This window comes from Phaenicophaeus curvirostris, chromosome Z, assembly GCF_032191515.1.
Source record: "Phaenicophaeus curvirostris isolate KB17595 chromosome Z, BPBGC_Pcur_1.0, whole genome shotgun sequence".
Taxonomy (NCBI): Eukaryota; Metazoa; Chordata; class Aves; order Cuculiformes; family Cuculidae; genus Phaenicophaeus; species Phaenicophaeus curvirostris.
In genome coordinates, this window is record NC_091431.1 from 67316812 (window position 1) to 67344516 (window position 27705).

A 27705-nucleotide genomic window follows, 5' to 3' on the forward strand; every position below is an offset into this window, starting at 1 on the left:
TCGTTTAGAGAAAGATTGAAATAGCATTCTGAGGTTGGTGCAGGCAAGTTAATGACTATGCGAAAGTTTTTTTTTTTTCAGTGTTGGAGAAAACCTTGTGGTTTTTGATGTGTGCCCTCAGCCTTTTGGGTTTGTTTGTCTCCTCTTGATGCCCAGATAACAGGGACGTTTCTTTGTCTCTTAGGAAAAGATGCTTGTTGTCTTTCTTTCTGTTATGACTGCAAGTGTAAAACTCCTTGCAACTTTTGCATGTACTCCGGTTTTCATTGTTTACCTTTTTATCTGTTGACGTGGTAGTGTATGTTGCTACATTTGAAGTCCTAGTGACTTTTGCACAATTTGGTTTTATTGAAGATAGGCTTTCACCTGATTTTCCTTATGTGACTGTCTGAGCAGCAATACAGGAGTTTGAGTTGTCCCTATTGAAGTTTGTGTGGCATTTTTTATAACAGCTGTTCTATTATAGGATTTCCTTCCATTCTTAGGACTTCACTTAATCACAGGCTACCTGAGGCTGGCAGGGACCTCTGGAGTTCATATTGTCTCCCCAAGCTCAAGCAGGCCCACATGGAACTGGTGGCCTAGGACTGTGTCTAGACATCTTCTGAATGTCTCTTAAGGGTGGAAACTCCATCACCTCAGTGGACAGGTTGTGCCAGTGTGCAGTTATCTGCACAGTAAAGAAATGTTTCCTCGTGTTCAGACAAAACCTCCTGTTTTCCAGGAGCCCTTTGCCTCTTCTCCTGTCACTGGGCACCACTGAGAAGAGCCTGGCTCAGTCTTTGCACCTTCCCTTCAGGTACTTGGGTGCAATGATGAGACACTCTCCCCAAGGCTTTTTCCTTCTCTGTGCTAAACTCCGTAGCGTAGTCACATCTGTAGTCCTTCAGGCAAACCCAAGGCCATATGTTCTTCTATGTCTTTGAGAAGGAGGTGGGTTAGGGACTGAATTTAGCATGCATGGTGGTGACAGTAATTCATGACTCTCAATAGGTGGAGATGTGGGTGGGTTTGGGATATGTATGTAAAGTGCTGTGAAAATGCAGCAAGATGCATATTTCAAATCCAAATAATTTTTGTGCTTGCAAATACAGAGTAATTGGCTGTCTCGGTTCTCGCTGAGCAGAAGACTATAATTCCACAGTTCTGTGAGGGAAGAAACGGGTCAAACATTTGATTGTCCTACAGTGATAACATTGCCCAAATCCTGTCTATGTTCTGTCTAGGAATTGTGTAGATTGTAAATGGTAGTTTAATATGCGTAACAGTGTTTAGGAGGGGTTAGGCTGAGTTCTTATTGTACTTTTGCCTGTTGAATAGTTTATTTTCTGAAGTCATGTGCATCAAAATCATTTTTTAGAAGTACATTTTAATGAGAGCAAAGCTAAAACTTTGCAGAACAAGATGAGTCCTGGCAATTGAGAAGTGAACTGAATTAGTATTTTTCCTACCATTGCAAATCCAACCCTCTTTCCCTGAGACCCCAGGACCCCCCAAAATGTTATTGAATGGGATATTGAGTCAGAGAAGTGCTGGGGCAGCTCTTTTAGGGAAGTCCTCTGAAATGAAACTGCAGTGAGATTCAGTTTTTGCTAGGAAACCTTCGTCAAATATTTGTATGACTTGTCTCTCTCGCTTATTCTGTTGATTTAGGGGAATGCATTTGAGTACTTCAGTCATAGGAGAGAGGGAAGAGAAAATATTTAGCTTCTATATTTCTTCTCATTAAATAAATCCATTAAAATAACTAGTCAACAGAAAGCATCCTAAGCTTTTCCTTATTTGTGAAATGACCTTCCTGCTATAAAATATAGTAAAATGTAGGGCGAGACACGGCAGACCCATCCCTTTTCAGTTGTTCTTAATATCTAAGCAAGAAGTGAGTGCAAAAACATACTGAGTGACACATCTTACCTTGCAGGCCGGAACAAGCAGGTTTTGAACATTGAGTCAGCCTGTGGTAACTAAAACCATTTCCACCTAGCAAAACACAAGTAGCTCTTTTTGATTGGAACTTGGATGTAGGAGAAAGTAAATGGAAGAGTTTAGCAGCTGGAGTCACAGTGTCACGGAACAGTTGGCATTGGAAGGTACCTCTGGAGATCATCCAGTCCAGCCCCCTCTGCTAAAGCAGGTTAGCCTGCAGCAGTTTGCACAGTGACATGTACAGGTGGGTTTGAACATCTCCAGAGAAGGAGGCTCCACAGCCTCTCTTGGCAGCACGTTCCAGTGCTCTTACAGTGCACTCTTACAGTGAAGAAGTTTTTCTTCATGTTCAAGCTGAAATTCCTGTGCTCTGGTTTCTGCCCACTGCCCCTTGTCCTGTCACTGGTCTGGCCTTGTCCTCTTGACACACACCCTTTAGGTATTTGTAAGCATTGATGAGATCCCTTCTCAGTCTTCTCTTTTCCAGGCTAAACAACCCAAAGTGTCTCTGCCTTCCCTCATACAAGGCATGCTTCAGTCCCCTCATCATCTCAGTGGCTTCCTGCTTACTCTCTCCAATAGTTCCTTGCCTTTTTTGAGCTGGAGAGCCCAATATTGGGCACAACACTCCAGATGTGGCTTTAGTAGGGCAGAGTAGAGGTGGAGGGTAATTTTGTCTGACCTGATGACCACTCCTCTTCATGCGCTCCAGGTTGTCATTGGCCTTCTTGGCCATGAGGACACCCCTGGGGAATACCATTAGCTACAAGCTTCCAACTAGACTCTGGTGCATTGTTTTCTTCATCACGACTTTAAGGAGCGAGTTGTGTCCAGGAACTAATTTTATGGTTGTAGGTCCCCTTTGTTGACAGGCATTGGTTGAAAAGCAGATGTGCAACTCTTCCTCTGCTTCCAGTTGCTTGTCAGTATCGGAGAAAAGTTTTAGCTTGTTCTCCTTGACTCAGCAGACAGGTCATAATGCAGTAGGAAGAGGGACAGGGACGGAATGAGTTGCCTGTGGAGGAACCGGAGGAAGGTTGTTACAAGACAGGTTTGCCCGGGGATGAAAATGGGGGAAGAGTTTGGTATTCTTGATAACTGATAATAGTTGGCTGCTACTTCGATTGTTTGTTTAAATTATGCCAAGTCTGGCTCATAGCAGCAGAAATCAAGTCATTAATGCTGGGGAGCCTTAGGTGTGTCTTTGCAAACAAACAAACAAACAAAATTCCTGCTTTGATGAACTGCACTGAAAGTGAGCAATGAAGCAAGGCAGGGAATGATGAGCCCTGGTGAAATAACCAGCGAGGAGGAAAGGGTCTCTGTTTAGACAGAATCAGCATGGTTTGGGTTGGAAGGAACCTAAAAGATCATTTAGTTCCAACCCACCTGCCATGGGGAGGGACGCCTCTCACCAGACCAGGCTGCTCGTGGCCCCATCTAACATCATCACAAATTTCTTCCTAATGTCTAATCTCAATCTTCCCTTCTCCAATTTAAAGCCATTCCCACTCATCCGATCACTCCACGCCCTTGTAAAAAGCCCCTTTTGGTGCATCTGGCCAGTGAATTATCTGACTCTGCCACTGTGTTTCAGTCTTGAAGCAGTGTGGCACTCTTAGAGCACAGGGACTGGGGCTGGAAAGCTGCGAGATTGTTTTGGGTCCTCTTTCTCCTGGTATTCCTATAAAATGTGTTTTTGTTCTGCACTTCTGGGTATGCGTAGTGCAGCATTGATGAGTTGCCTTTCTTACCTAGAAGTTTGTAAATGAACACAGATGCTGTGAAATACCACCAGTTTTTATTAAGGTAATATTTTTGTTCTTTTTCAAGGGAAGAATGTTGAAGGACATGGGGATAAGCGATTTCTTCTGACAGTAATGGTGAGCAAGTTAGCTGTGTTCAGAGATTCATTTAGTCCTTCTGTTGAATAAAACGAGACCAACTCTTACTTTTCCTGGAAAAAATCTCATTTTCCCTAAATTTCTCTGTCAGGTGCAGTGACCTCGCATAAGCATGGCTCAAACACTGTGCTGAACTTTGCTAAAATCTATGTATTAAACTCATTTTATTGCAGCCTCAAAGCATGCAGCTGAAGACAATGTGTAGGAGACTGAAAATTGACCTTTACATTAGGTTGGTTTATCTAAGTGTGTGTTTGGGTATGATGACTCTCTCATATTTTATACTAGTATGATATTTATGATTACAGAGGTCTGGAGCTCTGCTTTCTTGAGATCTTGGAGACCAGTTTGGCAGAAGTGGTACGCTCTAGCTCTTCCAGGACTTGCTGTGAATTGACCTTCCAAGCAGCTCAGTTCTTAGGATGTATTGAAGTTTGTTGGAAGTCCTGACCTACAGGATTTAGCCTCCACGCCCGTTTTTCAGAAGATGTATGTATTTTTAAAATGACCCAAATTTCTAATTAAATGAAAAATGAAAAAGTGGAAGGATGCCCTCAATTTACTTTTCCAAAAAGTGTATAAAATTAAGACTTTATTAGGCTTCAGAACAGTTGGGGGGAAAAAAAAAAAAGCTTCCCAAAAGCTTATCTTGAAGATGCTGCTTTGACTGTTTTCCCATTGTATTTATATCCAAAACATCACGGCTCCAAGAATCTCAAGGTTAACCAAAACATTCCCATGTGTTTCTGGAACTTAGGCTTTCGTGTCTTTTGCAACAGTCGGATATCTCAGTCAAGCTCTGGAAGAGTTCTGAGAAAGAAATACTTGTTTACAGTCTAAGAATTTTAGATTGACATCAGTGTACTGCGACTCTTAACATGACTGAAATGCAAGGTGTTTAAGATCTCTGCTGAGAAGTGAGTTCCATGTAAACATACTTTTATTTTTATTTGCCCCTGAAGTAAAATTACAAGGTTTTGTGGATTCATGTTAGTGTAGGAGGTTGATTTTCTTCTTATTTTTTTTTCCTGACCAGGTTTAACGTTAGTTTTTCTTCTCAGTGTCATTTTGTTCCTTGGACTCTTTGTTTTACTCCTTTTGTACTTTGATGGGAATTGTGATAATTCAGTTGAACAAAGGTTTTTGTTCTCAAATGTGCTTGCATGTTAGAATATACATTAAGGTCTCGCTGATCCTCTCTGATAGGGAAAGTCTTATTTTCGTGCTTTGATCTGGGAATTTTCTGGGGTTTATGCACTGTGTGTATAACATTTGAGAATTTAGAACAGTTTTAAGGCATATTATTTATCTGGCTTTGGGAATGGGGCAATCTATTTAAACATGCTTTTTCCTTCCCTTTCCTCCTCTGGCAAGAAATTCTGGAAAGAGCATGAAATTTTTTTTTTTGATATATTCGTGACTTTTCAAATGGACTTTCATGAATAAGTGGATTTTACACCTTCAAGTTGCTGGTCTTATCAGTTGCATGCATACTCAGCAATGTTTAGATGCAGTGTACTGAGAGCTGTTTTATCTTGTTCTGTCTCTTGCATTTGATCCTACAAAGAAATGCCTGTGACGTAGTTGTGATTTCACTGTCCCTCCCATGACAGCAGATCTCAGAATTTCAAACTTCATGTCAGTGTTCTTTTCGGATATCAGAACTGAGGTCATGCTAACACCTGCCTTAGGGTTTTGGAGCACAGCAACAAGTTGGGCAAGTGTCGTTTTTCAAATATTAAACGTGGGAATACGGAGGGACCACAAGGACTCTGCTTACTTAGGTGAGGCTTGTCTGTTACAAAAAAAACCACAACGCCCTGAACTCTTGTAGAACTGGAGGTTTCAGTGTCCTGCAGGTGTGACAGTGAGCAGCCTTTGAGCAGTTTTTGGGTAAATGCTACGCTCTCCAATTTTCCTTTTGCCGCTTTTATTTTTATTTTATCCTAATGGGTCAGGTTCTTAGTAGTTTTGAGAAAGCCATGTTCCAGGCAGTATGCTCACTGAACTTTAAAAGTAGTCTTTGTGTGTTAAATTGAGAGCACATTTAAAACGTTAGTGTTCTGTATTTTAAACCTGCCCACCGTTGATTTCTCCATGTATTTGCAGTGTCATCTTGGCTTTTACAGCATATGTGCTTAACAGTCCCCTGTTGTGCTAGATTTTCTGCATGACGTTCTGTAAATAACTGAAAATTATTATGTGATTAAAAAGCTATTGCTTAAGTTTTTAATGCAGTTTTTAAAATGTACGCTATTTTATCTCTGTTATCCCTCATTCATCCATTGCTTGACTCGTGTACATACTGGTTTTTGGTTTGCTTAGAGAAAATTGATAGTTACAACACATCTTCTGCTGAAATGGTTTTAAAGATTGTCATTGCCAAACCGTTTTTTCCATGCTTTTATAGGAGCAGTATGATTTCTAAAGCTGATACCTGTAATATTTTAATGCGGTTGCTAGAGTTGAATGCTGCAGTTAGCAAAATGTGTATTCCAGGTGCAGTCTCAGAATTCGCAAGTGTACTGAGTGTGAGGTGCTGCAATTAATATAAATAAGGTAACTGTTTCAGAAACTTAAGACATGAAGAGTGCAAGTCCTTTCTCTTTCAGAAGTAACTTCATCTTGCAGCAGAGTGCTTGGTCTTCTAGGCTGATGGTAAAATAGACAGGTGACTAATGTCTTCTTAGGATGTTTAGAAAGCAGATTTTCTGCTTAGGGGTTTTGTTATTACCCTGTATACAAACCTGGTGCTCCTTTGTGGAACCGGGGGCTGGGACTTTAGCGCAGCACAGTGATGAATAAACCATCAGAATACAGAGCTACATTTCAAAAGGAATGTAAACTTAAAGAAAGTAAGTGAATAAATTTCTGTGAAAAGGAGTTCTGTAATGGTCAGTCAATAGGAATTTTTGAAGAAAAACTTTTTATGCTCATTCAGATTCTTAAAAAAAAAAAGCAAACAGATTCCTTGTAATTTTCTTCAATTTTATTATAAGCTGGTCTGGCTTGGAAAGAATTGGTGTAGGGGAGTGAGAACGTAATGCTGTAGACAGAAAATACATAGCAGCTAAACAACATTTAAGTTGGTCCAGACTTGCAGTAAAAAGGTGAAGATTGAAGATGTGGTGACGAGAATGGTGACTGTAGGTCTTAGAAGCTACCCTTAGATGGTCCCCCCACTTATGCTGAAGAGAAATTAAGTACCAAATTAAGTGCGATAAAACTTTGGTCAATGTGACATCACGTGTGAGCAGCTTGTCTCTTTGGTATTTTCTTTAAAAAGGCTAGGAAAGTAACTAAGAAGTGGGAGGTGAATTCCATTTTGGTTTTTAAACATAAAACAAGCAAGACTAGCCTAGATGGCACTATTCCTGCTTTCAACTTTGAATTCTGTGTGGAGGACGCTTTATTCACCTGCTCCTTTCTAGAATGTACTTGTGTGTTTGAAGTATTACAGATTGTTAATCCTTCACCTCTTTGGATAATTTGGTATTGTTTTGGTGCAGGTCGGAGAGACCTGACCTCATGTAAATTTACCAAAGGAAACTAGTAAAACCCTACTTGTTTAAAGCTAGAGAAAATGCTAACAATGGTGATGACCATAAAATGGGCAATCCAATGGTGACAGAGAAATAAAAATGATGTCTTATGGCTTTCAGTTCTCAGTCCTCTTCCCATGGCTACTGGTCTCTGAGCACCTGACAGTATGTTTGAAAAAGGACTTAGCTACTCACGGTGTTTCACTTCAAGAAGTTAAGCAAATGCAAATGGTCCTGAGTTTTCATCAAGATTTTATGCACAATAAGAGTGTAACATTGTGAAGGAAAGAAGCCTTTAATACTGTCTTAGGAAATATTGCTTCTTTTCCTTCTTCTGGAACTCCACATTCGGAGTTGTATGTGTTCATGGAATCATCTACTGGTTAGGGTTGGAAGTGACTTTAAAGATCATCTTGTTCCAACCCCCCTGCCATGGCCAGGGACACCTTCCACTGGATCAGGTGGCTCAGAGCCTCATCCAACGTGGCCTTAAACACCTCCAGGGATGAGGCAGCCACGGCTTCTCTGGGCAGCCTGTGCCAGTGCTTCACCACCCTCACAGGAAAACATTTCTTTTTTTGTGTCTCATCTAAATCTCCCCTCTTTCAGCTTAAAGCCATTACCCCTTGTTCTATCCCTGCACTCCCTGTCAAAGAGCCCCTCCCCAGCTTTCCCATAGCCCCTTCAAGTACTGGAAGGCTGCTCTAAGGTCTCCCCATAGTCTTTGCTTCTGTAGGCTGAACAAGCATATCTTTCCCAGCCTGTGCTCATATGGGAGGTGCTCCAGCCCTTGGATCATTCTCGTGGCCTTCTCTGGACTTGCTACAACAGATCTGTGTCCTTCCTGTGCTGAGAACTGAACACAGGGCTCCAGGTGAGGCTGCAGTGTTGCTGCAAAAAAAATAGGCTTTTATTTTGTTAGATTCTCCTTTTGCTTAAGGTGACCCTTGAGAAATATAATCTGGGGAAAAATCATAGGAAAAGGCTCTAGAATATCTTGCTTTATTTAAAAGGGTTTTTTGTAAGGTTCATGGTTTTCTTTTGCTTTCTGAATATGTGAGTATATCGCAAGCGAACACCTGTACTGCTCATCTTCCCCAGTATCTAGTTAAAGGAGTAGATCTCCCTACTAGTGCAGAAATCTTATCTGAGCTCTTTGATATTGCTACCAAAACTGAAGCTAGAAACAAAAGTCTGGTGTCACACATTTCTCAACGCATGTTATAGATATAGCCTTACTAATTACTTAGTGCATTTGCTTCCAAAACTTGTGGCTTGTAATTCAACCATTGCTTTTTGTTGCGAGTGTTGTAATGTCACCTGATGAGTGTTGCAAGACTGAATTAACACTCCCCTCAGACTTTTTTACAGTGGCACTTTCTATGTTGTTCCTTGTTGATTCTAGTGTGAATTAACTAGGTGCCTTTTTTTAATGCAGTTGAGTGTGTTTCCGTCAGTATGAAAGCATCACAAATGTCTCTACTAGTTCAGCTATTTTTCAATCCTGTTGCTTGTATCTGTTTCTATTTAAAGAATTCCTTTGGAAGTGGTTTGAGGAGAGTGGGGTTCAGTGACGTGGGAGGGAGCCTGAGGGGGCAGGGAGAGCACAAGCACTGAGTCTGTGTTCATGGTTTGTCGGTGAGATGTCCAGTGCTGAGTCCTGCTTCCTGTGTACCACCTTGCTTGCCAGAACCCTGCTCAAAGTGAGTTCCACCTTCTCCATTTTGTCCTGGCTGCATGGCTCCCTGCGTTTGTTAGCTACTTGGTGTTGTTTGGAGTGTCTTGAGTGTCAGCTTCAATCTTCTTACTTGGTTTGTTTTTCTGTGTACACAGCAATTAATTTTTTGGGTTGTTTAGACATGGACTGTTACATCAGAGCGGATTACTGAAATGTGCACTTAGTACAGTTTAATAGCCAAAGCTGACAGTTCCCAGTACTTGTCTTTTTCCCTGCTCCTGTTACAATTGAACTTTTTTTTTTTTTTGTTCTGATACCAGTTTAATCTGGATTAGCTTTCCTAATAAGTTTTTTGAGGAGTGTGTTTTGTTATTTAGCAGCTTCTCCCCACCATTTTTGCTGTTGCATGAATTGCTCATCTTGTGGGTAAACTAGCTGTTGGTTGTGATGGTCATGATTGATAGGGGGGTGGCTGACTGGAAGGGGTTTTTCTTTCACTATTGTCTTATGGTTGGTACTATTGACAGACTGCAAGTCCAAAATGTCCTTAATGTATGCTGTTAGCTGGTCTTGTGTGTACTGGAGTAGCCTGAGCTTAAACTGTCCCAGTATCAATGTCCTGCTGGCATTGGCACTAGAGGTGAGGGGAAAAGTTGTTCTCACACAAGTTGGTCATGGTTTAATTCAGGTAGGTCATAAGTCCTGTGCAGCTTTAGTGGCTGTATCTTAGCCTTGTCTGAGCTGTGTTGGCTACTTTGATGTAGTATTCATAACTTAACCAGAGTGTGACCTGAGATATATGTATGCCTTTCCATGTGTTCTTTGAAGATAGTATCTGTAATACTGCTGCTCTCTGCAGCTGTTTCCTCGCCTACATATGCGTATGTGTGTGTTTGCACCCTGAGCTGACCCAGGCTTCTGGCTGACCCCCGATTTCATCTTGCATAGGCTGTAGGGCTATGCAAATTATTACAATCTGCAAAGGCTTTGCTTGTGATCATCTTGGAAGAGGGATCCTCCGGAAGAACTTCTAAGTCACCCAGCCTGGTCTTCTTGGACAAGTCTGTCTGGATTTCCCACCCTCAGAGGAACTGCTGTGAGTTTTCATGAGCTAGCAGAGGGTAATCCTTCTCAAGGTGGGGCTTTGGATAGGGAAAGGGTGGATGTTTTAGTGTATTATTTCTGTGAAAGAAAAATTTGGAGATGACCAGCTAAAACATTGGATATTTAGTCATGTGTACAAAGTTGTTAAGGGTTGATTTTTGGTGGCTAAATTGGTTTAGGGGACAGTGAGTCTCTAGCTGAAACTGAGTATAGACAGACACTTCTGTGGCTGGGGCAATGAGCTGTGTTCTGAATTGCAATAAACTGTGTTAGTCAGGCTATCTTAGTGTTGGTTGATTACAGCCTTCTCTTGTCTGGGTAGAAGCACCTCCATGTTATTATGAGTGCATTCTTTGCTGCAAGTTTCAGTGAATGCTAGTGCGTATCCAAGAGTCTGAGCAGTAAGGAGCGTTTGGTAAAGGTGATGCAAGTCTCTGTTTTCCCACTGATAATCAAAAGAATATACATGCCGTAAGACAGCAACGTGTTCAGGTTTACTCTGCTGGCAGAGTTCTTTCCTGGGAGTTTTTTTTTAGTTTTAAAATGTTTACAAGGCATTTTTAATGTTTTGTTGTTGTTGGGTGCGGAGGGGTCTGACCACGATTGTGTCACATGATACTGGATACCAGGGAGAGGAAGCACGAAACGTCACATTTTACCTGTTATAATTGTGTGTGCCGTCTGAAATCCATGTTCCCTCTTTCCTCATGAACTTGATCCCTATCCCTTATGTCAGATTCTGCAGTTGTACAGCCACATAGTTTTCCACTGGATAAGCTTATTCAACTGACTCACTGTTTTGTTTTAGAGGGTTTAGTCTGCTCTTGGGTCAGCTTGCTGAACTGACTGCCTCTGCAGCTGCAAGATCGTTAGTCTGATTGAAGGGAAGTAGGAATATTATGTGGTTAAGGAGTAGGGGAGCAGGAATGCCATTTCTGGTGGCAGCTCACAGTTGTGTGGTATTAGATGTGAGCTGAAACCTGATTTTAATGGATTAAACTCTTTGGGTTCTTCTTGTGCTATAGATTAAACTTTCAATGAATATACAACCAGATCCCAAACAGGAACTAAAGATCCAGTCATGATTTTTGTCCCAGACTCTGCTCAGCTGTCTTCTGCTTATGTGTGACTTCAGGAACGCTGTGTTAGTTCTGGCTGCAGAAGGTACTGATTTTCAGCCTGAAAAACCTGCTAGTTCAGTTTTTTCCTCAGCTGAAATAAACCTTTCCTTTTGTGAAGTACTAGTTAATGTTTTCTGCAAGCCTCCTAGTTACTGCAGTGTATAATTCAACCTGAGTATTTATCACAGGGAGTTACGAGGCTGCAGTTGTGCTAGCTGCTGCTTTGTTGGAAGTTGTAGACACTATAGTGCCCTTTCACTGGACATCTCTCAGGAAGCCTTAGGAGGGAAAACACCAAGGGCTTTCCCTTTTCTGTGTGGCTTTGTTGGTTATTTGATTTTTTTTTGGGGGGGGGTGGGGAAGATGAACCCAGAAAAACAGGTGTAAGAGAAGATTTGCAGTACTGATGGTTCTTCACCACTAAATGTGATGATGATGGAATAAACAGTGAGCATTCCTTGTGGGGACTTGGCTAGTATTTTCTTTTATCTACTTAGGCTAGAAAATCAAAGGGCAGAGGACTGGGAAATGGAGGTGTTCCTTTCTTCCTGCAGCAGGAGGCATTAGAGCATATGCTTGGCTGTGCACCGCTGGGAACCAGCACTGAGCCACTGTGGTTTCTGTGTGCTTCCTCAGCCGAGATACTGAGCCACTTGATGGTTCAGGACCGCATATGGTGTGTTCAATAACAGGAGTACCTTATCTCTTTTACTTTGGTACTTTTTACAGGGGGCTTGCATAAGAAAATGCTTTTCTATGACAAAGGGCAGTAAATTAGGTCCTTCCATCGCCGATGACAGGAATCTGTATTTAATTTTTTCCTTCAGGTGTTAGAACATCAGGACAGGCCAGAGCTAGTCTTCAGATATTCCATAGCAGAGAAACATACTTCAAAGTGAGCTTGCTGTTGTCCCTTCCTCACAGGATCCACATGCCGCTTCTCAAAGCGAATTCCTGTTTTCTATATAATTTCTGTGTAATTTACTAACTTACTTCTGTGTGGAACAGTGCAGCACTTTTTTTTTTTTTTTTTTTTTAATCTACTTTGTGAAAAGAGCTGTGGCCTAGACTGTATTATGGTCTGGTAAGGTCCTCTTATTCTCATAGTTTTGTGGTAAGTGGTGCTTAGATAGAAAATAACATGCAGTTATTCTAGCTGGGCCACTTTTACCTGAAGTTTCCTTATAGTCATTAGTTAGTGCTGGTAACCAGTGTGTTTTGCAGGTTCTTGTGAAACATGGGGCTTATAATTAGGATGGGGAGCAGGACTTTATCCTTTTTGCGTGTGAAAGTCCAGCTGGTTGTTATCTAAAATGGCCTTCCTGGAGGAAGGCAGCAGCAGTTGGCAGCAGTGACTCTAGATACTGACGTCTGAAAGGTAAGGTCAAGTCCTCTGAACCTTCTAGGACATTTGCTGCCTTTTGATTGTCCAGAGTCTTGTCTCCTGACAGCAGCAAAACTTGGTGGGCTGTGCTATCCAGGTTTTTAGCAGTCTGAAGATTGCTTTTGCTGTGTGAAAGATGAAGCCCTCAGTGGAAGTCAGTTATAGGCATCTGTGGCTGTGGTGGCCTTTTTGTGCTTTTAATATCAGCGAGAAGTTGAGTTCAGGGAAATTTCAGTTCCTCCTGCAGAAATTTCTGTATGAATAAGGGTACCTGTTACCTCTGAAGCTTGAATATTTATGAAGAAACAATGAAGACAGGTCTGCTGGATGTTTCTTGGATGTAGTTGGCAGGTTTTGATTAAAGGTGGGGAGATCACCAGTATGTACTAAAATATAAAACGTGTCTGTTAGGCAGAGATGCTGGTTTAGTAGCAGAGATGGATACTGTGAGATTAGAAGTTTTTTAAAAACGAATGTTAATGATGTTGTGTAACTGTCATGATTGAAGCCTGCTCTAATGGTGGAAAACATGTGCTGATCAGTCCCGCTTCCCCATCATGCTTTTGAGAGAGACTCTGCGTATGGGACCTGCTGTTGCCTAATTCCAGTCCTTTGAAGATGCGCACATCTTTCTTTTCCAAAACAATGCTGTCTTTTCTTTTACTTTTAAGACTTTTCTATTTCTTTGTCTTCCTTTGTATAATGTTTGCTTAGGAGTACTAATCCTTTAACTTTTTTTTTTTTTTGCTGGTAACAAGAAATTACTGATTCTGTAGATTGAGGTGTGTTCTTAGCTAATTGTGGATTAGCTTGGCAGAAAATAATTTCAACTGACAGCTCAGTGGATTTTAAGAAAGATAGGCACAACTAGTCACTTGCTTATTCACTACGTTTTCCTAACACAACTGGCAGCACGTATGTTAGTTTTTTATGTTTATGCTAGTACTTGGGCCACTCCCAGCAATACTCTTTTCTTGATAAAACATGAAAGCATACAAGCGGTACAATTCCTCTCTCCTGTGGTGTCCTGCCAGTGATGCAGGTCTACTCCTGTCCATCAATATTTTTCCCATTTACCATAGAAGACCCGAAGTCAAGACGTGAATTCTCCCAGGATCCATCAGCTCAGGTTCTGTATTGTTGGCTTGGGGTGGTACAGACACTGAGTAATCAGCGCTGCTCCTGAGGAACACCTGACTCTTGCAAACTCTCTTCCCTTTTCAAGCAGTAATAAAGGTGGTGAGATTCTTTCAGCAACGGCTCTTGAGGGAAATGCATTGCCTCAATGCTTTGCAGCCATATTTTTTTCCCTTCCACTCTTTCCTCATGCTTGTGTCGTGCTGCTGCTTTAGGAGTAAGATCTGAACTCATTATATGTGCACAGTACTATCGTGCTTATTGTGAGGCAGTGTCCTGCAGCCTTTTCCCAGCCCTGGCACTGAGAAATCCTTGAATGAGTAGGTTTGTGATTAGGGTATAAAAAACCAATCACACTGTTAAGTGTTCAGAGGTTTCTGCACCATGTTCATTATCACAGCTCCTTGTCCAGGGAGCAAGAAAATATCTTTAAGGCTGCCTCAGGAAAGAAAAGAAACTGCAAAAGTTTTGTTCAGCTGTTGGAAGAGGATATTTAACTTTAAAAGTGTTCTTGAGAGTCAGATGGTATAGCAGCGCATGGTTCATCCCTGGAAGTTCAGCCATGGATTTACGTTGTCAAGTTGTTTTGTATTCTTTGTTTTGTATCTTTGACTTTTCTGACTTCTTTGATTCTAAAAGGACTAGTCTTCTTGCTGAAGGAAGATGGAACAAAAGATCAAATAAGGCATTAAAGCCATTACGATAGCTTTAAAACCCTGCTTTTTGTGTTGGTATGCCTTCAATTCCTCTTCAATCCTTTGCTTTCCTATTTTCCTTCAAAATCCAAAGCAAACCCAAACTAAAGGTGTTGAATAAGATTTATGATATTGGAGACTTTGAGAAGGGATGGAATTTGGTCTTCTTAGGGAAGCTAGTTGTTGAGATACCTACTTAGGTAATGCTTTTGAAACTAGTGCTGTTCAATCACCAGTCTGGTGACAACTTATTTGTTCTACAATGCTGTATCTGCTGCTGAAGCGTAGGTCCTTGGGCTAAACTTGCTGTACAGACAGAAACAATAACAAAAACCAAAACACTGATTTGGAATGATTTTACTCTTAAGTGCCTCTATTGCTTTCCATTTTAAGTTTAGTTATTTGCTTTTTGAGGAAGTGCTGAAATTTGAATCCCTTAGTACTTCAAGCTAAACATAGTTGAAGTGAGCAATTTTCTGAAGTACTGATCAAGGCTTTTTTGTTTTGGTTTGGTTTTGGGTTCTTTTTTTGTTTTTAATGTAGGGGTACAGACAACCTTCCTCTGGTGGTACTTGATTATGTCAGCAATCTTATGCTGCTCTTTTTGTTTTTTCTGTTGTTATCATGTAAGAAAGTATGGCCACCTCCTTTACACAACAGTTTTGGGAAGTCCAGCCTCTTTAATGGTTTCTCCCCCCTTTAAGCTAGTGCTCTGGGAGGGATCTGTTTTGTTAAATGTGTCTACCTCCAAAATAACAGCTGTTTTGGCTGCTTAGTAGAGTTGCAATGTGTCTACAAGGTCAAGTGTTAATTGCTTTTGAGGGACTTTTGCACTGAGCCAGACCTTGACATAGGAACTGAAACACTGGAGTGTCTGAATATTGCGTTGTCTTTATTAAGCAGATTTTAATTGAGTTGTCCTTCAGTCTTCAAGTTTTCTTTCCTTGTTTCATCTATGTTAAAATTGTTAAATTTTAGTTTAAATTGTACTCATTGGTTTGTGATACCTTACTCATTGCTATGACAACAGCCTGCTAAACAGACTTTAATATGAGGAATTGGAGAGAATAAGAAGCTGCCTTGCAAGCAAGGCAATGTTCTTGTTCCACCCCATATTTTTAATTAATAAGATTGTGTTTAATGCTTGAAATTGTAGTCACTGTGGTAATTTGAAGGTAGTGGCTACCTGCCTCCCTTCTGCCTGCTGCTTGGGTGCTCTAGAGAGTAGGTGTGGAAGGGTGTGAGACCTCAGCCTGGTGGGGTGACAGCCTGTGTCTGGAGGTGCCATGTTTCCCTGCACAGTGCATCGTCAGCGGAGGAGCAGAGCCCTTCAGCTGGGCTGCTTGCTCTGTCTGGACACTGTCTGGAGGTAGTGGGAGCCAGCTAAGAGGAAATAAAGTAGCTCTGTTTTCAAAACTCTCCTTATGTCAAACTGCCGGTTGTGCTTTTAAGACAACTGGATTGTGTCTGAAATGGATTATAAAATGTCTGTGTTGGCGTGATGGAGAATGTCAAATGAAGGGAGTGTTTCCACACTTGTTTGAAGCAGGTACAAGTCCATACTACTGCCAGGAAGAGGCTCCTGCCTTCCCTTGTTTTCTTCTGCGGATGTACTGCCAAATTGTGCTGCTCATGGGCTGCACGGTCAGTGAGATGAGGATCTTCTTTGAAGATCCTGTTATACTGTGCAGGTTGTTTGGCTCTGTTCCCATCAGAAGGCTGATCTTGCTGTGCCACTTCATCCCCCAGGAGTGTTTCAAACATTTGCGTGCCTGCCTTTTTTCTTAAAGTATCCTTTCATCCTGAAAAACAAACCTGGCTGCAACTGTGTTACAGAGACATGTGTTAGGAGTGGGAGAAAAGACACAATGCTCTTCAGGTGCCATAGATTCCTGGGCTATCAGAACTGTAGGCTCAGTGTGTACTTCACGAACTAATGGAAAACGCTTTATTTAAATATGTGCGTGTGCTGCTGTTATGTCCAAAACATGGATTGCAGTATTTTGAGTAGCTTTGGTGTAATTGGAGAAAAGAGCAGTGAAATGCATGTCAGAATTTCGAGGTACCAGTATCTGTGTAAACATTAAGTTAATTCAGAAATTATCAAATTGAGACCAAATGGCATTGTAATTTCTCAGTGTTATCTTAAATCACAGTGGGCTAATTCCAGGCTATCTTATTTGGAATTATTCCCTTGTCTTTCAGAGAGGCCAATGTTCTCCGTTGTGTTTTCTGTTCATTTTTCTCATTTCTCATTATGCTGAGTTCAAATAGTGATGAACTGACTGATACTTAACAAACCCCACAAGCCAACGGTCATTGTTAAGAGTATATAAACTTAAGTTAGTTTTTGGACATTGGTGGTGCAGTTAGCAAGGCTTATGAGAGCAGATTTCAACACAAAGAGCAAAGTTGTTTTTACTGCAAACAAAGCTGAAGGCTGTCCCTGATGTGTTCAAAATAGTGATAGCCGTGGACAGATAGTCAGTGATAAGCATCATACTCGCTGTTCAGAGCATCTCCACATCCAGCGTTTTGCTTTCCGTGGAATAGGTCACAAGCTTGAGTAACCCTTGTTCTGACTGTGAGTAGTGTTTAGGGCATCAGTCACAGAGCTCTGAAGGCCTGTGTGCTCTGGGGCTTAGAAGACAACAGTGTTAGACTTTCTTAAATGTTTGGGAAACAGAGTGGCTTTAGTGAATACATTCATAAAGCTGGAGAAACACAGTGTTCCAGTTCAGGTCATACTAGAGCCAGTTCCTGGGAAAGGCAAAGCCTTCTCTTGATAGATATGTAAGAGTTCATGGAAGTACACTTTCTACCCAGACTTTATTAAATGCTTTAACTGGCACATAAAGAAATTTAAAGTCAGGGTTCAGTTTTGGCCAACGGAAATGTATTACAAAAGTGAAGAAGAGATTTGGATGATTATGGGGTTAATTGTCTTTTGATTCTATATGAGGCTCCTGAGCTTTGTGAATCGATGTTTAAACTGAAGCATCTTTTTTCAACTTTAACTGTTGAGTACCTATTACTTGTGAATGCTAGTGAGCAGTTGGGTATTGAACAGGTCTTTGACCATGTAATCACAGCAGTTCACTCAGTTTTCACCCAAGCATCACTGTACATTGAACTCAGTGCTAGCCAGCTTGCACTAAAGCTGCTCCCCTGACAAATTGCTTGCTGAGGCACATCTGTACATTCAGGCTGCAGTAAAAGCATTTTGCTGCTTGTTTGCGCATCTCCTTCTGCCCAGGTGCACCAGTTGGAGGTTGTTCTTAGTTCCCTAAATTTGCAGTTTTACTTCCCAGTGTAATGGGGACAGAAGCCAAACAGTTGACTGTAACTGTTCTGACCAGTTGAGACATCTGTTGCCAGTTATCACAGTGACTGTAAATCATACTCATCAATTAGTTTTGTGTTAGATGCTGTACGAGCACAGGAGGATAATAAATTTCATCTTTTGATGTGTAATAATTTGAATGCTAGAGAATGAGAGGTGACTGTGACAGATGGGATAGCAGCAATGTGTGTGTGATTTAGCTTTTGGATTTCTTTGTTGTCATACGACAAAGATATGTTTCAAGTACAGTAACAGGTAATTTTCTAAGTAATTTCTGTAAGATTGAGGGAAAATAAAAGAAAAAATACTGGCTATAAAGGGTGGATTTAAAGGCAAGGATTGTCATTTCTCTTCTAAGTGAGAACTGAGAACTAGAGTGGGCATTGGCCACAACTTCCATGCATGTGGAGGAAAACAGTTTGATAAGGAAGAGAGGAATTGCGTAGTTTGTGAATGAGATTTTTGTGTTAGTCTTCTGAGTGGGTAAGAGTGGTTAAATTCCAGGCATAAAAAGAAGGCAGCAGATATTAGAGAAATTTAAGGACTGATACAGCTGGAGCTGAAATTTCAGCATAGTGGATTGAAGGTGTTACACGTAGAATTATTGGAAAAAGCTGTGGGATTTAGATGTAACCTGGAAGTACAGATCTAGACAGATCCCAATCAGCTGACAAAAATGCTTCTTATCCACTGCATTTCCCCTTTTGCTGTAAAGATTGTGATAAATCCAGTACTAGTGTATTAAAGCTGCTTTCTCAGGAGTCTCTGTGTAGAATTCATGGTAAAGGCAGGAAGAGTTCAAGCTATTTTACTTGTATATAACCTGGGTATGCCATCGGTACCCTGCATTAACTCATGCACTTCTTTTTGTTTCCTTTCAGGTTTTCTATTTTGTACATACACTGTTTTGTATATACTGTATATGATGACTTCGGTGGGCAATGAACGTACCCGGGGCACTCGGGACAAAACGCAGAGTTCAACCACACAGTCAACGCAACCACAGAAACAAGTAGTACAGGTATGTGCTGCTATATAATCTTCTTTGAGCTGAAAGTGAGCATGTAGTGATGGGTGCTTCTTCCCTTAGTAAAACAGAATAGATGGGAGGGAAAGTGATTGTCTGTATTGGAAAAGTATGTTTGATATCTGTCTTTAATTACTTATTAATCCAGCACATCATTAAGTTGTTCCTGTATTCTGGAGCTTTCTGTTCTTCAGCATTTCCCCTCAGTGATGAATTCTATGCCTATGTCAAGACTTCTGTCCTGTGACCTTGGTGTCCTCAGATCTCAACTCCTCCATGTGCCACCCTCATGATGCTTGAAGATTCCTGGTTGATGGAGGAATATGGGTGGGTGGGAGAGGCTTTATTGGATGCACACTGTTCTACAGCGTGATTCAGCAGATTTGCGCAACACAAAGTCCTAAACTTCTTGTGCAGTGTCCTTGCAAACTGGAATGAAGGCGTCCATCCACCGGTGGACTAAAATTGAGTATCTGCAAGATTGAAATTAAGCTCTTATCCCATTGTCTTGAATCTCAACAGCCAGAGTGGTTAAGTTGTGTGCTCATCTGGGTTACAGAGTGCAAAGTATTTCTGCTCCTGGCAACTCATTATTCTCTTGTCAGGTACTTCTCAAAATTTGATTCAATTCAAGAACTGCCTCAGTTCTTTGCTGGCACAGAGTGCATCGCTCTAGATATGGTCCCATGGGAGCTTGTGTCTTTTCTTGTTTTCTAGACTGATCTTTAGTGTGGATGGGCTCTTGTTCTTTTCTGTACAGTATTAATTATGTGAGCGCAAGCCTTTATCTCCTTGTGCTGCAGCACTTTCTGTAGTGGTGATTCATGCTAATGTGTAGATTTAGGAAGTGACTTTCAATGCATGAAGTTTTATAATGAGTAAGGCTGCAGGAGTACAGTGAGCAGGATGACAGAAGTGTAGGTTTTTGACATTTGCAAGGCAGCAGTGGAGTACTCAGCCCAGTCTGGTGTTACCTGCACAGGGAAGACATTGGCAGATGGGCACAAGCCCAGCCAAGAGTTGCAAAGATGGTTGAGAGGCTGGAGCACAAGGTGAATGAGAGGTGGCTGAGTGACCTGGATTTGTTCAGCCCTAAGAAAGCAAGACGAGGTTTTATGTTCTGTTCAGATAGCTCATGAAGGAGTATAGAAGATGTTAAGCCAGAGCCTTCTCAGAGACTCGATGGCACAAGTTGGAACACTGGAAATTCCAGCTGTTAAAAGAAAAAATTGTTTACCAGAAGCAGTCATGAATTAGAGCAGTTGTAGGATCTCTGCCTGGTCCCATGGAGCTTCTCTGATGGGATGTGCTCTTAGTGGAAGGTTGCACTGAGAGTCTCTGGGGAATGATTCCACACTGTAATATGTTGACCTAGGCATTAAGTCTTACTGACTTCTTTCTGCCTTTTGTCCACTTGTTGCATAATAGATATAGGTTTGGTGCAATTCAGTGGAAAAGATGGTTATTTAATGTACAATGATTATGTTTTAGTACACTGTATTTTTTTTTTATTGCTCTGATATCAGATGGACCTTCCTGTTTAGTCAGGCTTTACAAATCAACAGAAATGTGTGAGATTTTTACTGCTAAATCATTACTGCTTAATTTTTCTGAATGCAGAATAACATTCCCTTGCCAAATGAAGATTTCGTTGTCATAATGTCACATTGAGCAGCATTTATTTAAGAAAACCTATCACAATTCTTCTGTGTTGCTTCTGGATAATAAATACATCATTTTATTGCAAGATCTAGACCTGTAACTGTCACTTTCACTGAATATTGTGGTTTACACAGTTCTGTTTTCTTGTAATTTGAAGTTCTTAGTTAAAAATTTCCTTCACTATTATGCTGCAAAAATAGGATGGTGCAAAAATAATTGTTTTTTAACCATCAACTTCTAAGCAGTAAATCTCATCCTAGAATAATATTTATTAATCAAATTTTTAATTATTTATTAAGCATTAGAATCTACACATTTTTACCAAGAATAAACAAGTCTGTTCTGGTAACACAGAATCCTGGACTCCTGTAACTGATGAATTCTTCAAAGGTGTTATGGGCTGCTACTTGTTTGTGAAAAACTTTGCTTGCAGAAAGTTGTTGAGATGCTTGAAAATGTGATAATCTGTGTGAGAGAGGTCTGGTGAGGAAGCTGAGTGAGGTGAGGTTTTGTAGCCCAATTTGTGCAGCATCTGCAGAGTCATTTACGAGACTTGTGGTTGGATGTAGTCAGGGGCAAGAATCGGTCCTTTTCAGTTGACCAGCGTTGGGTGTAAACATTGGAGTTATTAGTGCGTTTTGTTGATTTCCTGGTAGTCCTTTTCTGTGGTGATGGTTTTGTGATTGAAGAAGTTTTAGTAATTCCACTTGCTGACCACCTAACAGTGACTGTAACCTTCTTTGGATGCAGCTTTGGTCTTGGGATGTGTTGTGGTGCTTCACCTTGCTCCAGCCACTGTGTGGAACACGGTCCCTTGTCGTATAGAATTCATTTTGTGTCACATGCGTTGCAGAAAATAATAAACTCAGAGCAGACTTTGTAATGTTGACTTTTTTGATTTTTGTTCAGCAGTAACCACTTGTCAGGCTTAGGGTAATAGAAAAAAATAAACAGTTACAAACTCCAAAAATATTAGTATAATTAAGTACAGCTAATTTTGCACTTTAAAACTGTATACTATGTGAGCACAGTTAAAAGTTTAATCTGAAAGAAGCACCACAGTTTACGAAGACAAAAATGACAACTATTTTTGCACCAGCCCAACATATCACATAAGGTTGAGTAAAGTTTTAGCTGTCTTTAGACAGTATTATTTTCTAACTTGCAATTAAAACTTAACTCTTATAGAATGCTACAGTGTTACTTGCAACAATGGTGCCTTAAAAAAGAAAGAACCACCAGTCACTGGGGGAAAAACTAAACATCTGTGACACTGATTTAGTGCTTGTGTATTAAAAACACATCTAGTGGGCTTTTATTGTTATTTTTTTCTTCTGAATCTTCAATTCCATCTGGGTGTGATCCACTGGCAGAAATTTTAGCCGAATTACACCTACTTGTGTTCTAACCTCTTTGCTTACATAGGAAAACTGAACATACTATCATGTATCTGATATTGTTATAGAATTGGTATATTTTTTATTTAAAAAAAACACCTTAAAATTAAAAAAGTTGATTTACAGAGAAAATAGAATCTTAATGGTTTCCTCCTTCTGGAAAGATGCAGTCATGTCTCTACAGAGATTACATTGAATGGTTTTGCTCTGGATATCTCTAAAGGAAATCTCTTTACTAGCTTAAAAGTTGCTTTGGGCCTGAGAGGGCTGAAGTTGGAGAAGAACATGGATCAACAAGGCTTTACTCCTGAAATGAGCAGACCTTTTGTTTTTTCTCTCTGCTGAGCTCTCAGCAGACGCTGGGGGTGAGCCCAGTCACACAGAGCACCGCACTGACTGTGAGGCTTTCATGGAGGGTGGCACCAGGGCTGGTGTGAAGAATTCCAGAGGAGGCTGTCCTCTGTTACTGACTGAACTATGAAGCTGTTATTGTGATACTCTGAAAATATGAAGTAGCACAGGGTACTTAACTCTGTTACAAACGCTAATTGTCCTGTAACATTGCCTCTGAACACAGAAATTGTCACTTCCCTCCAGAAACTGGGACAGCTGTGGTAACTTCTCAGAAAAACAAGCAGCTGGTGGTGTGTGGTGGAGTCATTTTTAGATTCTTCTCAGCACTTATGCATGGCAACCTTCTCTAGAGCTTGTATTTGTGGTGAACTCCAAAAGTGAAGTGGTTTGGGGCTGATAATGTTGGAACTAATCAGGTGCAGGATTTTATCTGGCTGTCCTGTGAAGTGAGACTTCGAAAGGTGAGATTCAGCCAACCATCTCGAGTGAATCGTTTCTGTCAAGAATTTCAATAGATGAGGTGGTTCCCTTCTCAACTAAGAAGGCTTCCACAGAGCATCAACTTGCGTTTTGGGTCCTGTCTGTCTTCAGTATCAGACTTCTCAAGCATGAGATGGAAACCTCTTCTGTTTGAGCAGAAATCAAATTAAGTCCAGGATCAGAGTTCCAGCTCTGGGTTGGAAGTCACTTTAAAGATGATCTCGTTCCAACCTGCCTGCCTTTGACCATGTATCACAGAGTTATTAATTATTCATTTGAGTTATTTTTGGTATACTTATAGGACTGCAGTTCAAGTAGACTGCAAAGGCCATGCTATGAGGAGTGGCCAGTATGATGAGACATTAGTGTTCTTGAATTGCTTTCTCTCTGCAGCACCTACAGCCTATTTGGATTTAGGGCACTTAACTCCATCCATTCATTTTAGTCTTTCGGCTTTTGGAGAAGTTGCCAGAATGGATTTGTGGTCCAGAAGCATTATAGGAGCACCAAATATTTCATTGATAACAAGATCCTTTGGTATTTTCAGAGACCAGTATTTGCTTATAAAGAAAACAAGTGCAGCTGCTCACAGGCAAAATCTTGAGGCCTGACTTAGTCTGCTTTGAAGTGCTCAGAGTCAGGTGGTTGTTGGGACAGTCATGGAAGATGATGTGAGCAGGAATCATTGGAAATGTGGTTAATTTAGAAATACTGTTGCCAATTTGTAGCTATAAAACTTGAACTATGGAGGGGTAGTGTGGTGGGTTGACCCTGGTTGAATGCCAGGTGCCCACCAAAGCTGCTCTGTACGAGCAGGAACAGACCACTCCAGCGTGGGCCTTTTCCTTGGGGTGCAGTCCTTTAGGAACAGACTGTTCTAGCATGGGTCCCCTGTGGGGTTACAAGTCCAGCCAGTAAACCTGCTCCATTGTGGTCTCCTCTCTCCCTGAGAACACAGGTACTGCCAGAACCTTGCTCCAGCGTGGGCTTCCCACGAGGCTGCCACCTCCTTTGGGCATCCAGCTGTTCCAGTGGGGGGTCCTCCACGGGCTGCAGGTGGATATCTGCTCCACCACCGTGGACCTCCATGGGCAGGAGGGACACAGCCTGCCTCACTGTGGCCTTCACCAGGTGCTGCACAGTAATCTGGTGCCTGGAACACCTCTTCCCCGACCTTGGTGTCTGTGGGATTGTTTTGGTGAGATGTTCTCACTCCTCTCACCCAGCTGCTGTTATTCAGCAGTTGTTTACCTTCTTAAATGTGTTATTGCTTACTCACTAACACTGTCTCTGATGGTGTTGGCCTTAGCCAGCAGTGGGTTCATCTTGGATCCAGCTGGCACTGGCTCTGGGGGACACAGGGAAAGCGTCTGCCACCTTCCCACAGAAACCACCCCTGCAGCCTCCACCTCTACCACAGCCTTGGGATGCAGACCCAGTACAAGCAGATATGAAATGAGTGTAAAAATAATAATATTGAAGTGTAGGTTTCTGCAGTAAATGCTATTTTATTACTTGGTTGTCTTGTCTACGTGGTGAGCTTTAACTGTGATTCAAATGCATGGTAACTTCTTGGAATTGATTCTGTCCCAGCTAACTATTTAACTGTAAAATTGGCACAGACTAGATGTTAACCCACTCCCCATAGCACCTCTGTTCTTCTTGTGTATGTTCTTTCTGAGAATCTGGAGATAAAAATATCATGACATCAGGAAATAGTTTCAAAAACCGTATTGTTATTTTTTCTGTCCTTAACTGGATGTTTGCTTTTTTTCAGGCAACAGCAGAACAGATTCGCCTTGCTCAGATGATCTACGATAAGAATGATGCAGATTTTGAAGATAAAGTGAAACAAGTATGTTTCTTACGATACAGAGTTGTTATGCCCTGCAATAAGGGGCTCTAAAGCTGGTTTGCATTTTGGAGCTTGAATGTCTGTTTCTGATTTAGGTGAAACCTTTTTTAGAAGGATGTGAGTTTAACTAGAGAAGGTGCTTTTATTGCACTGTAAAGTCTGTTTACAAGAAATTGTGTGGTAATAGGGATCTGGCTGTATAGTTACACCAATGTATTTGTCTTTGTAGACAGGCCTTCAAGCCAGAACTCATTTGTGCTGATGTCTCTTCCAGACTCTAGGTCTCTAGTACAGTCCTGATGCTTAATGATCATCAGAATAGAGTGCATTCAGCTTGTCCACATGTACACGCACATAGGAAAAGTGTACCAGCTGTGTAAACTGAGTTTGCTAACATCTTGGCTGTTTTTCAGGAAAACTAAAAAAAAAATCTATTTATAGCTTAAAGGTGTGTAGCTTAAAGGTGGATTTAAGTGTTATTTCTAAAAAAAAAAGTGACCTCCCAGATCTGTGCATGTGTAAAAATGATAAAATTACACTGTGAAAATCAAATCTCACACCATTTCCTGTACCATGTTGAGTTTCAGGTGTAGATACTCGAGCTTCCATTACCCAATTATAGCTGAGAGCATTAATTTGACAAGTACTGAGAATCCAGATCCCTGTTCTGCTGTGGGTATGGGTGATTTGTTCTAGTGAATGCATCAAAACTCATGACGACCTTAGGAGTGCATCCAGAAGGAGAGAATGATTAGCATTAATGCAGCAAAGAAGTAGATTTCTTGGAATTTTTTTTCTGCTGTAAAACCTTCTCTGAAATATCAAGTGCTTTTTGTTGTTTTTGTTACAAACTTGTTCTGCTGCTGTGGCGGAAGTGAAGTCTTGTACTTCCTGAAGCCAAAGGACCCTTATCAATAGTGCCTGTGCCTGTGCTGGTCAGGTGGGTAAGAATTAAATTCTGCATAGGAGATCTCCAGTATTTACGTGTATTTCTAGCTCGTATTTTTTTTTTCCTTTGAGTGAGTTTGCTGCATGTGTTCCATGACAGAGTGCATTATTCCTGCCTTGCACGTATCAGGATGTGCACTGCAGGTGCATGGAGCACAATTCGGGTTGTCTTAGGCAGCCATGGCTGATGCCGTTTGTGTGGCCTTTAAGCTGAAATGGGTTGAGGAAGCTGATCTGGCTGAAAAATAACCTTTTTCTTAAGCTGGATGTTTTTCCAGATGGATCTGTTCTCTGCCATGGCTTACTTTGTTCTCACATGGTATGATACAGAGGGGAGTCTTTGGGGAGAGAAAGAGGATGATACTGGATCTATTCTGGTCTTTTACAACTTTACCCTCAAGGCACGGGTGGACGAGGTGCTAAAGGACATGGTTTAGTGTTTTATAGGAATGGTTGGACTCGATGATCCTGTGGGTCTCTTCCAACCTGGTTATTCTATGATTCTATAACGCTGTCTTTGAGGTGGCAGCATTTGCCACTAGCTTAAAGGAGAAGATGCAGAAGACTGCTTTCTTGATTACCATTTAATTTCTTTTGTCTTGTCTGAATCCCAGGTGAATCTGTAAAATGCAGATACCTTTAGTTAGGATTTGAGTTTGCTCTGACACAGTAGCTATGCACTTCCTTGGAATCTGTGGTCATACTAACTCTTATTTTCTTATGACAATAATTCAGATATTATAATGTGTCTGACTTTTTCCACCAGCTTATGGAAGTGACGGGGAAAAACCAAGATGAGTGCATAGTGGCACTACATGACTGCAATGGGGATGTGAACAGAGCAATCAACATACTGCTGGAAGGAAGTTCAGACACGGTAAAGTTTTACTTTCACCACTTCTGTTTGCTGTATCTTCCTGCTTCTAAGAAGTGATGGGGAAAGTTGTATTTCAGAAGTGTTCAATTTCCATGTCTCCATTCAAATCCTTTTGAAGCAAAAGGGCAGCTTCTCTACTACATGTGTACCTTAGAATAGGCCGAACCTTGGAAATGTTATGGATGTTCAGCTATGTCTCGCAGAGTCTTTTGGCTTTCATTTACACACAGTGATTTTAACGCTGCAGCAGCACTCAGTGCTCTGTCTGACATGGGCCTGTTTTTTTGCTTCAATGTTTTTAGTTACTCTTCAGCAACTCCACAATCCTGGGACCCAAGTCTGAGTGTTTGCCACGAAGGACAATCTTTATAACCGAAAGGGCCGGCAGATACCATGCAGTTTCTGTAGGTGTGTGTTGCTAGTGTTGAAGTGTGAGATTTCCACACCTGAAAGTTACACTGGCAAGGGTGCTTATGAAGGCTACAGCAAGTAGTTGCTCCTTTCGCCATGTTGCTTATTTGCATGACTTTATTGAAAAACAGAAAAAGGAAACTAAGCAATGTGTATATAATAACAAGTAATGTTGCTTATAATGTTGCACAGAGCAATTTCTTTTTATCACAAGAGATATCAGGAAAGATGTCTTGCTGTGGTTGAAGTTTTTGCTGGAGGGACTTCTAAGAGTTTATTCGAGGCAGTAAATTAGATTGTCTCTTCTGAATTGGAAAAAAAAACTTGGACTTCCATTCTTCATGCTGAACATAGAGTATTTCCTGTGATTTGTCAGGATGTGTACTATTGGCTTATTGTTAATGAGGAAACTGACCCCCCCCATCCTAAATCTAGGACACATACCATTCTGACTGAGGGGACTTTCATTTATAAGTTTTGAGGTCATCTAAAAGACAGCAGTATATCACACTGAGTGAACTGGCGAGTTGGGAGTAGGAGAGAGCATCTTGCCTTGATTAAATCTGTCTTGGGTTATATGCTGGTTTGTGTTCTCTTGTACTTCTCATATATGCTATTTTCTAGTTGAAAATAGTTTTCTGGCAACTTGTTATAAGTAATTATGACATGGAAGAAAGTTTCTGAACTCATTTATCAATTAAAAGCAACATACCTATGTGTTCTGCTCTTTTGACAAGTTACTCTGAACCCGCTGCTGTCTGCAGACAAAATGCAACTCAAACAAATGCAGAAAATTTGAAGGGTTCAAGGAGGACGTAGTGTCAGTTGAAGGATGTGAAGAAATTTGTTCTTATTTATGG

The 27705-nt window shown here is 41.1% G+C and overlaps 1 protein-coding gene across 6 annotated transcripts in view; it reads left to right on the forward strand.

The window, feature by feature from the left end:
- UBAP2 (ubiquitin associated protein 2) overlaps nt 1-27705 on the forward strand; it is a 365909-nt gene that overhangs the window by 247556 nt on the left and 90648 nt on the right. For all 6 annotated transcript variants that reach the window (XM_069880909.1, XM_069880914.1, XM_069880912.1 and 3 more), the window contains exons 2-4: nt 18717-18855; nt 24532-24609; nt 26324-26434. In XM_069880909.1, coding sequence (XP_069737010.1) covers nt 18757-18855; nt 24532-24609; nt 26324-26434 — 288 coding nt within the window. In that variant the 5' untranslated portion in view covers nt 18717-18756. The remainder of the gene's footprint in view (nt 1-18716; nt 18856-24531; nt 24610-26323; nt 26435-27705) is intronic.